General features: G+C 48.3%; 1 protein-coding gene across 4 annotated transcripts in view; it reads right to left on the reverse strand.

Annotated features, from left to right (window-relative positions):
• The window catches only part of KCNH2 (potassium voltage-gated channel subfamily H member 2), a 316,360-nt gene that overhangs the window by 156,719 nt on the left and 147,596 nt on the right, over window positions 1-12,045 (reverse strand). For all 4 annotated transcript variants that reach the window (XM_073582209.1, XM_073582210.1, XM_073582208.1 and 1 more), the window contains one exon: window positions 8,956-9,170. In XM_073582209.1, the coding sequence (XP_073438310.1) occupies window positions 8,956-9,170 (215 nt within the window). The remainder of the gene's footprint in view (window positions 1-8,955; window positions 9,171-12,045) is intronic.

Raw genomic sequence — 12,045 nt, forward strand, 5'->3', positions numbered from 1 at the left:
CGTCTCTACACCTGTAATAACACTACAGAGACCCTCGACGTCTCTACACCTGTAATAACACTAGAGACCCCCGACGTCTCTACACCTGTAATAACACTAGAGAGACCTCCGACGTCTCTACACCTGTAATAACACTACAGAGACCCCCGACATCTCTACACCTGTAATAAAACTAGAGAGACCTCCGACGTCTCTACACCTGTAATAACACTACAGAGAGCCTCGACGTCTCTACACCTGTAATAACACTAGAGACCCCCGACGTCTCTACACCTGTAATAACACTAGAGAGACCTCCGACGTCTCTACACCTGTAATAACACTAGAGACCCCCGACGTCTCTACACCTGTAATAACACTAGAGAGACCTCCGACGTCTCTACACCTGTAATAACACTAGAGAGACCTCCGACGTCTCTACACCTGTAATAACACTACAGAGAGCCTCGACGTCTCTACACCTGTAATAACACTACAGAGAGCCTCGACGTCTCTACACCTGTAATAACACTAGAGACCCCCGACGTCTCTACACCTGTAATAACACTAGAGAGACCTCCGACGTCTCTACACCTGTAATAACACTAGAGAGACCCCCGACGTCTCTACACCTGCAATAACACAACAGAGACCCCCTGCATATCTCTACACCTGTAATAACACTAGAGAGACCCCCTGCATATCTCTACACCTGTAATAACACTACAGAGACCCCCATGTCTCTACACCTGTAATAACACTAGAGACCCCCGACATCTCTACACCTATAATAACACTAGAGAGACCCCCATGTCTCTACACCTGTAATAACACTACAGAGACCCCCGACATCTCTACACCTGTAATAACACTAGAGAGACCTCCGACGTCTCTACACCTGTAATAACACTACAGAGACCCCCGACGTCTCTACACCTGTAATAACACTAGAGACCCCCGACGTCTCTACACCTGTAATAACACTAGAGGCCCCCGACGTCTCTACACCTGTAATAACACTAGAGAGACCTCCGACGTCTCTACACCTGTAATAACACTAGAGAGACCCCCGACGTCTCTACACCTGCAATAACACAACAGAGACCCCCTGCATATCTCTACACCTGTAATAACACTAGAGAGACCCCCGACGTCTCTACACCTGTAATAACACTACAGAGACCCCCATGTTTCTACACCTGTAATAACACTACAGAGACCCCCTGCATGTCTCTACACCTGTAATAACACTACAGAGACCCCCATATGTTTCTACATCTGTAATAACACTACAGAGACCCCCATGTCTCTACACCTGTAATAACACTACAGAGACCCCCATGTTTCTACACCTGTAATAACACTACAGAGACCCCCATGTTTCTACACCTGTAATAACACTACAGAGACCCCCTGCATGTCTCTACACCTGTAATAACACTACAGAGACCCCCATGTCTCTACACCTGTAATAACACTACAGAGACCCCCATGTCTCTACACCTATATAAACACTACAGAGACGCCCCCATGTCTCTACCCTTATAATAACACTAGAAACCCCCATGTTACTACACCTGTAATAACACTACAGAGACCCCCTGCATGTCTCTACACCTGTAATAACACTACAGAGACCCCCATGTCTCTACACCTATATAAACACTACAGAGACGCCCCCATGTCTCTACCCTTATAATAACACTAAAGAGACCCCTATGTCTCTACACCTGTAATAACCCTACAGAGATCCCCCATATTGCTACCCCTATGATAACACTGCAGTGACCCCCCATGTCTCTACACCTATAATAACCTTACAGAGATCCCCTATGTCTCTAGGCCAGTTGATGTTGGACACATCTGTACAGGATGTTGTGTTCGTCAGACGGCTCTGGACGATCAGCGGTGGTCTGACCCTGGGCACGGTCTCGGTTTGGTCTATTGCTCTGCACTGATTTTTGTCCCTTGTTTCCAAGGACAGAAAGTTCATCTATGAATATTCATGATGCAGACGAAATGGAGAAGACATTTACTATTTAATGTACTGCTTTCCGAGAAAGACTCCCCCGGGAGGAGACACCTGGGGTTTTCGCTCCTTCTAGTAGAGAATTCCCAGCCCCAACCACCTGGAAGACAGCCATTCCATCCATAACACGGGCGATAGGAGATCTCCTGGGAGCCGAGGAATCTGAATATTAGGAATGCTGAATATTAGGAATGCTGAATATTAGGAAACGGAAGGTGTAAACTAATGACCAAGCTTATCAATAGGAGTCATAGCGAGGCACATCCCCATAAAACTAATAAGAACAAGACTTGAAAAAGAATAAAACTGGAAACTATATAGAACCATGCCCAGAAAACTCAACTGGGAAAACTCTATGGAGAATCAAACTGGAAAAACTCTGGAAAACCAAACTGGAAAAACTATGGGGAATCAAACTGGAAAAACTATGGAGAATCAAACTGGAAAAACTATGGAGAATCAAACTGGAAAAACTATGGAGAATCAAAGTGGGAAAACTCTGGAGAATCAAACTGGAAAAACTATGGAGAATCAAACTGGAAAAACTATGGAGAATCAAAGTGGGAAAACTCTGGAGAATCAAACTGGAAAATATCTGGATAACCAAACTGGAAAAACTATGGAGAATCAAACTGGAAAAACTATGGAGAATCAAAGTGGGAAAACTCTGGAGAACCAAACTGGAAAAACTATGGAGAATCAAACTGGGAAAACTATGGAGAATCAAACTGGAGAAACTATAGAGAATCAAACTGGGAAAACTATGGAGAACCAAACTGGAGAAACTCTGAAGAACCAAACTGGGAAAATCTGGAGAACCAAACTGGGAAAACTCTGGAGAACCAAACTGGGAAAACTCTATAGATAATCTAACTGGAAAAACTATGGAGAATCAAACTGGGAAAACTATGGAGAATCAAAGTGGGAAAACTATGGAGAACCAAACTGGAGAAACTGAAGAACCAAACTGGGAAAATCTGGAGAACCAAACTGGGAAAATCTGGAGAACCAAACTGGGAAAACTCTGGAGAACCAAACTGGGAAAACTCTATAGATAATCTAACTGGAAAAACTATGGAGAATCAAACTGGAAAAACTATGGAGAATCAAAGTGGGAAAACTATGGAGAATCAAAGTGGGAAAACTATGGAGAATCAAAGTGGGAAAACTATGGAGAATCAAAGTGGGAAAACTATGGAGAATCAAAGTGGGAAAACTCTGGAGAACCAAACTGGAAAAACTATGGAGAATCAAACTGGAAAAACTGTGGAGAATCAAACTGGGAAAACTATGGAGAACCAAACTGGGAAAACTATGGAGAATCAAACTGGAAAAACTATGGAGAATCAAACTGGAGAAACTCTGAAGAACCAAACTGGGAAAACTCTATGGAGAATCAAACTGGGAAAACTATGGAGAACCAAACTGGGAAAACTATCGAGAATCAAACTGGAAAAACTATGGAGAACCAAACTGGAGAAACTCTGAAGAACCAAACTGGGAAAACTCTATGGAGAATCAAACTGGGAAAACTATGGAGAATCAAACTGGAAAAACTATGGAGAATCAAAGTGGGAAAACTATGGAGAATCAAAGTGGGAAAACTCTGGAGAACCAAACTGGAAAAACTATGGAGAATCAAACTGGGAAAACTATGGAGAATCAAACTGGGAAAACTATGGAGAACCAAACTGGGAAAACTATGGAGAATCAAACTGGGAAAACTATGGAGAACCAAACTGGAGAAACTCTGAAGAACCAAACTGGGAAAACTCTATGGAGAATCAAACTGGGAAAACTCTGGAGAGCCAAACTGGGAAAACTCTATGGAGAATTAAACTGGGAAAACTATGGAGAACCAAACTGGGAAAACTCTGGAGAACCAAACTGGGAAAACTCTGGAGAACCAAACTGGGAAAACTCTGGAGAACCAAACTGGGAAAACTCTGGAGAACCAAACTGGGAAAACTCTATGGAGAATTAAACTGGGAAAACTCTGGAGAACCAAACTGGGAAAACTCTGGAGAACCAAACTGGGAAAACTCTGGAGAACCAAACTGGGAAAACTCTATGGATAATCAAACTGGAAAGACTATGGAGAATCAAACTGGAACAACTATGGAGAATCAAAGTGGGAAAACTCTGGAGAACCAAACTGGGAAAACTCTATGGATAATCAAACTGGAAAGACTATGGAGAATCAAACTGGAACAACTATCGAGAATCAAAGTGGGAAAACTCTGGAGAACCAAACTGGGAAAACTAAGAAGAACGAAACTGAGAAAGAAAACTAAGGAGAACCAAGCTGGAAAAACTATGGAAAACAAAACTGGGAAAACTAAGCAAAACCAAATTGGAAAGGTTTTGGATGTAACGCTGGTGAATTTGGACCCAGTGCATCATGGGCTGGGCTTGCAGTGGAGGGGCGTGACTAAGAGACTACGTGGTGTTCACTAGAGCCTCTGGTGGTTAGGTTAGCCTTGTCTGGTGGTAGTCACCAGGTGCCACTCCAGGGCTGCAGCAGCTGACCAGAGGGTCCGAGGTGCAGTACAGGAGGGCAAAGACAACGTATGGTCAAATGGTCCGAGGTCGAGGCAGGCAGCACAGGATCAATGTGAATAGCCGGGGTCAGGAACGGAGAGGTCAGGCAAGATGGAAAACTTGGCAACGAGAATCAGACTACAGGAGAGCAGGAAAAAAATCAAACGGGGTAGGAAAAAACATTTGGACAAGGAAGGGTGCGAGGAGCTGCCTTAAATAGAACCTGCTGATGTGATAGACAAGATCATAGAACAAGATCTCTGAAGGACACAGCAGGGTTAAATTCCTGCAGAGACCGACCAGGCCCCCTTGAGGCCAGATGGAAACACCATGCGGTAGCAGTGTGCAGGGGGGTGCAGGAGGAAACAAACTTTAGCGGAACGGCCTGCGGCAAGGAGAGACCGCATGGTGAATTGGTCGGCGCTGAGGAACCATTTAAATTTCCGCTGTGATAATGGAGAACCAAACTGGGAAAACTCTGTAGAGTCAAACTTGGAAGGCAATGGAGAACCAACCACGTTGGGAATACGACGGAGAAGCAAAATAAGGATAATGTTGATAAACACCTCTGTAAATTCTGGAGAACCAAAAAAGTGCAAAAATGAAAAGAAATAGGTATAGAAATAAGAACAATCCAAAAAAACTACAGGCAATAAATTACAGGAACTTCAGGAACTGTTCCAGACATAAAAAGGAGACGCACACTGGGAAAACTATGGAGAAACAAAGCAGAAAAATGAAGACACTAATAACAGGGACGGTATAGAGAAGCAAGGCAGGAAAACTACTACGGACAAATCAGAAAATCTCTGGACAATAGTGCACAGAACAACCCAGGAAAACTGTGGAGTGACGGTGCGCTGCAAATGAGCGAACATCTATTCACTGACAGGAAACAGAGACCATGAATATGGCGAAGAACTGAAGCGCGGAGCTGTGACACAGTGATGAATGTGCCGCACCGCAGCAGCGCACCGTCCTCCACTACACTGTGTACTCAGTTCATCGATTTCATGGCGACTGCCCATTAGTTATAAATCCTCAGAATCGGCGGTGCAGAGCACAAACCAGACGCCGCGCCTCAATATTCATCTTTAGTGAGAACCTTGAAAAGAACATTGGACTCTCGTCTCTGAAGGAAGCGGCTGAGTCTGCGGCCAATCACATGACTGAAGTGTGACAAATGCCCGCGGGCCGGGGGGACGGGGTCTAATACTTCAGAGAAGTGTGAGCTGGGGGCTGTAATTTATTTTTTATGTTTTAGTTCTGCAAACAGTAAATCTAATTTCAGACTCTCGTCTCCTACAGGTGATGGGGCCCTCGTCTCCTACAGATGATGGTCTCTTGTCTCCTACGGATGATGGGGCCCTCGTCTCCTCTACGGATGATGGGCCCTCGTCTCCTCTACGGATGATGGGGATCTCGTCTCCTCTACAGATGATGGGGATCTCGTTTCCTCTACGGATGATGGGGCCCTCGTCTCCTCTACGGATGATTCGGCTCTCGTCTCCTCTACGGATGATGGGGCTCTAGTCTCCTCTACAGATGAGGGGGCCCTCGTCTCCGCTACGGATGATGGGGCCCTCGTCTCCTCTACGGATGATGGGGCTCTCGTCTCTTCTACGGATGATGGGGCTCTCGTCTCCTCTACGGATGATGGGGCCCTCGTCTCCTCTACGGATGATGGGGCCCTCGTCTCCTCTACGGATGATGGGGCTCTCGTCTCTTCTACGGATGATGGGGCTCTCGTCTCCTCTACGGATGATGGGGCCCTCGTCTCCTCTACGGATGATGGGGCCCTCGTCTCCTCTACGGATGATGGGGCCCCCGTCTCCTCTACGGATGATGGCGATCTCGTCTCCTCTACGGATGATGGGGCCCTCATCTCCTCTACGGATGATGGCGATCTCGTCTCCTCTACGGATGATGGGGCCCTCGTCTCCTTTACGGATGATGGGGCCCTCGTCTCCTCTACGGATGATGGGGATCTCATCTCCTCTACGGATGATGGGGATCTCATCTCCTCTACGGATGATGGGGATCTCATCTCCTCTACGGATGATGGGGATCTCATCTCCTCTACGGATGATGGGGATCTCATCTCCTCTACGGATGATGGGGATCTCATCTCCTCTACGGATGATGGGGATCTCATCTCCTCTACGGATGATGGGGCTCTCGTCTCCTCTACGGATGATGGGACTCTCGTCTCCTCTACGGAGGATGGGGCTCTCGTCTCCTCTACGGATGATGGGGCCCTCGTCTCCTCTACGGATGATGGGGCCCTCGTCTCCTCTACGGATGATGGGGCTCTCGTCTCCTCTACGGATGATGGGGCTCTCGTCTCCTCTACAGATGATTGGGCTCTCGTCTCCTCTACGGATGATTCGGCTCTCGTCTCCTCTACGGATGATGGGGCTCTCGTCTCCTCTACGGATGATGGGGCCCTCGTCTCCGCTACGGATGATGGGGCTCTCGTCTCCGCTACGGATGATGGGGCTCTCGTCTCCTCTACGGATAATGGGGCTCTCGTCTTCTCTACGGATGATGGGGCTCTCATCTCCTAAGGATGATGGGGCTCTCGTCTCCTCTACGGATGATGGGGCTCTCGTCTCCTCTACGGATGATGGGGCTCTCGTCTCCTAAGGATGATGGGGCTCTCGTCTCCTAAGGATGATGGGGCTCTCGTCTTCTCTACGGATGATGGGGCTCTCGTCTCCTACGGATGATGGGGCTCTCGTCTCCTCTACGGATGATGGGGCTCTCGACTCCTACGGATGATGGGGCTCTCGTCTCCTACGGATGATGGGGCTCTCGTCTCCTACGGATGATGGGGCCCTCGTCTCCGCTACGGATGATGGGGCTCTCGTCTCCACTACGGATGATGGGGCTCTCGTCTCCTCTACGGATAATGGGGCTCTCGTCTTCTCTACGGATGATGGGGCTCTCGTCTCCTCTACGGATGATGGGGCTCTCGTCTCCTCTACGGATGATGGGGCTCTCGTCTCCTAAGGATGATGGGGCTCTCGTCTTCTCTACGGATGATGGGGCTCTCGTCTCCTACGGATGATGGGGCTCTCGTCTCCTCTACGGATGATGGGGCTCTCGACTCCTACGGATGATGGGGCTCTCGTCTCCTACGGATGATGGGGCTCTCGTCTCCTACGGATGATGGGGCTCTCGTCTCCTACGGATGATGGGGCTCTCGTCTCCTACGGATTATGGGGCTCTCGTCTCCTACGGATGATGGGGCCCTCGTCTCCTACGGATGATGGGGCTCTCGTCTCCTCTACAAATGATGGGGCTCTCGTCTCCTACGGATGATGGGGCTCTCGTCTCCTACGGATGATGGGGCTCTCGTCTCCTACGGATGATGGGGCTCTCGTCTCCTACGGATGATGGGGCTCTCGACTCCTACGGATGATGCGGCTCTCGTCTCCTACGGATGATGGGGCTCTCGTCTCCTACGGATGATGGGGCTCTCGTCTCCTACGGATGATGGGGCTCTCGTCTCCTACGGATGATGGGGCTCTCGACTCCTACGGATGATGGGGCTCTCGTCTCCTACGGATGATGGGGCTCTCGTCTCCTACGGATGATGGGGCTCTCGTCTCCTACGGATGATGGGGCCCTCGTCTCCTACGGATGATGGGGCTCTCGTCTCCTCTACAAATGATGGGGCTCTCGTCTCCTAAGGATGATGGGGCTCTCGACTCCTACGGATGATGGGGCTCTCGTCTCCTACGGATGATGGGGCTCTCGTCTCCTACGGATGATGGGGCTCTCGTCTCCTCCGGATGATGGGGCTCTCGTCTCCTACGGATGATGGGGCTCTCGTCTCCTATGGATGATGGGGCTCTCGTCTCCTACGGATGATGGGGCTCTCGACTCCTACGGATGATGGGGCTCTCGTTTCCTCTACGGATGATGAGGCTGTTGTCTCCTACAGATGATGGGGCCCTCATCTCCTACGGAACATGAGTCCCTCGTCTCCAACAAATGAAGGGGTCCTTGTCTCACACAAATGATGGGGTCCTCGTCTCCTATCACTCCTGGGGTCCTCATCTCCTACAGACGATGGGATTCTCTTCTCCTACAGGACCAGCTCCTGATCATGTGGACTCCTCTTGTGTCTTCATACTAGGAGTGATTTGGCCTTTATGACCTTCATAGATCAGTAGAATGAAGATGCTGACAACATCAGTGAAGTCAAAGGAGAAACCCCGTAGTGTGAAGATACGGTGATCTTTCTCACTGCAGGGCCTGGAAGTGCTACCAGACCCATCAATCTGACATTTGGAGCATCCTCAGTGCGTGGACCCCACCAAGTATATGAAGTATAAACAACGACCAGCTATTCAATTGGTTGTCAGGGTTCCACGTAACAGGGTACATCAGCATCTTACCTGTGTGACCTTCTCCGTCACATTGTGGGTTCGGTCCTTCAGCTTCGACGGAGCAATAATCTCCTTTTCGTTGGAAGGCGACGTGAGGAATGAGTCTCCCTTAAAGTCCACAAAGTTGAGGGTTATCTGCGGGATCTTACTGATTGTCCTGTACTTCATAAGGTCGGAGTCGGATGTCGAGTTCAGAAGATTCACCCGCACGTTGTTCATGGCACCTGTGCAGAAGATAAAGGGTTCAACCAAACAGGAGTAAGATCCATGTCACCGATCAAGGTGATTATCCAAAAAAGGAAGAGCACTTTGAGGAAGAAGAGGGGCCCCGATTGTATGACAGTACTCCAACAACATTGGAGGAATAAATCTATCACCTATGATGAAATCCAGCTTAAAATGTCTTAAAATAAAAAGACCTTTATCATACAGTAGTGTTCAAAATAATAGCCGTGTGTTCCAAAACAGGAGATAATCACATAATCTTTCTCCTAGTTTTTATTTCCATCATTGGGAACATTGCCTGCTGTTTTCTACTTCACAACACGAAGAGAAATGTAGATAATTTTTGACCACTTTACAGAAAATAATAATGAACATTGTCTGTTCTACAAAACAGCAGTGTCTGCATTTGTCTTTACAGACTCACAATATGTATTTTTTTGTGTGGATTTATCGTTCCTGTGAATCACTGACCTATTAGTTGTTACCCACAGTTTTTTAGAATGGCTTCACATCTATGTTCCATAGAGTCACCATCTTCTGGCCCCGGTCTCCTGTTATTCCAGCCCAGGATGCTTGGACTACATCCCACAAGTTTTTGGCATTTGCTGGCTTTGTCTCAGATATGACACAAGTGTTCTATCAGATTAAGGTCCGGGGATATGGCCGGCCGCTCCATAACCTCAATTGTGTAGGACTGGAACCAAAGATTTGCTCATTTACTGGTGTGTTTGGGGTCGTTGTCTTGGTGAAACCCCAATTTCAAGGACATATCCTTTTTAGTGTAAGGCAACATGACCTCTTCAAGTATTGTAATATCTGCAGACTGGTCCATGATCCCCTGGTATGCGGTAAATAGGTCTGGCACCATAGTAAGAGACACATGCCCATATCATGATGCTTCCACCATGCTTCACTGTCTGCAGAGGGTACTGTGGCTGAATGCAGAGTTTGGGGGTCGTCTGACGACTGTCTGCGGCCTTTGGCCCCAAAAAGAACAATTTTCTCCATTTCTCTTTAGGCCAGTTGCGTTATTTGGCACATTGTACCCGCTTCAGTACATGTCTTTTTTTTTATCAGTGGGACTTTGCGGGGACTTCTTGGTAAGAGATTAGGTAACGTGAGACTGTCTGTGATCATCCTGGAGCCGATCACAGGTAAGGAGAGACTGTCTGTAATCATCCTGGAGCCGATCACAGGTAACGTGAGACTGTCTGTGATCATCCTGGAGCCGATCACAGGTAACGAGAGTCTGTGATCATCCTGGAGCCGATCACTGGTAACGTGAGACTGTCTGTGATCATCCTGGAGCCGATCACTGGTAACGTGAGACTGTCTGTGATCATCCTGGAGCCGATCACAGGTAACGAGAGACTGTCTGTGATCATCCTGGAGCCGATCACAGGTAACGAGAGACTGTCTGTGATCATCCTGGAGCCGATCACAGGTAACGAGAGACTGTCTGTGATCATCCTGGAGCCGATCACTGGTAACGTGAGACTGTCTGTGATCATCCTGGAGCCGATCACAGGTAACGTGAGACTGTCTGTGATCATCCTGGAGCCGATCACAGGTAACGAGAGACTGTCTGTGATCATCCTGGAGCCGATCACTGGTAACGTGAGACTGTCTGTGATCATCCTGGAGCCGATCACAGGTAACGAGAGACTGTCTGTGATCATCCTGGAGCCGATCACTGGTAACGTGAGACTGTCTGTGATCATTCTGGAGCCGATCACAGGTAACGTGAGACTGTCTGTGATCATCCTGGAGCCGATCACTGGTAACGTGAGACTGTCTGTAATCATCCTGGAGCCGATCACAGGTAACGTGAGACTGTCTGTGATCATCCTGGAGCCGATCACAGGTAACGAGAGACTGTCTGTGATCATCCTGGAGCCGATCACTGGTAACGTGAAACTGTCTGTGATCATCCTGGAGCCGATCACAGGTAACGTGAGACTGTCTGTGATCATCCTGGAGCCGATCACAGGTAACGAGAGACTGTCTGTGATCATCCTGGAGCCGATCACTGGTAACGTGAGACTGTCTGTGATCATCCTGGAGCCGATCACAGGTAACGAGAGACTGTCTGTGATCATCCTGGAGCCGATCACAGGTAACGTGAGACTGTCTGTGATCATCCTGGAGCCGATCACAGGTAACGTGAGACTGTCTGTGATCATCCTGGAGCCGATCACAGGTAACGAGAGACTGTCTGTGATCATCCTGGAGCCGATCACTGGTAACGTGAGACTGTCTGTGATCATCCTGGAGCCGATCACAGGTAACGTGAGACTGTCTGTGATCATCCTGGAGCCGATCACTGGTAACGTGAGACTGTCTGTGATCATCCTGGAGCCGATCACAGGTAACGTGAGACTGTCTGTGATCATCCTGGAGCCGATCACAGGTAACGTGAGACCGTCTGTGATCATCCTGGAGCCGATCACAGGTAACGCGAGACTGTCTGTGATCATCCTGGAGCCGATCACAGGTAACGTGAGACCGTCTGTGATCATCCTGGAGGCGATCACTGGTAACGTGAGACTGTCTGTGATCATCCTGGAGCCGATCACAGGTAACGTGAGACTGTCTGTGATCATCCTGGAGCCGATCATCGGCTGGGCCTTTGCCATTCTGGCTATTCTTTCATCCATTAGAATGGTCGTCTTCCGCTTTCTTCCACGTCTCTCCGGTTTGGCTTTCCATTATAAAGCATTGGAGATCATTATAGCTGAACAGCCGATCATTGTCTGCTCTTCTTTATTAATCAATGTACCTTGTTCTTCTGAACAATGTCTCCAACGACTCACATTTCTCCGACTTTCAAGAAAAAATGCATGTAAAACATGTCCTGGCTTCACCCTTAGATAA

The sequence above is a fragment of the Dendrobates tinctorius genome, unplaced genomic scaffold, assembly GCF_039654945.1.
Source record: "Dendrobates tinctorius isolate UK_male_01 unplaced genomic scaffold, ASM3965494v1 ptg000070l, whole genome shotgun sequence".
Lineage (NCBI taxonomy): Eukaryota > Metazoa > Chordata > Amphibia > Anura > Dendrobatidae > Dendrobates > Dendrobates tinctorius.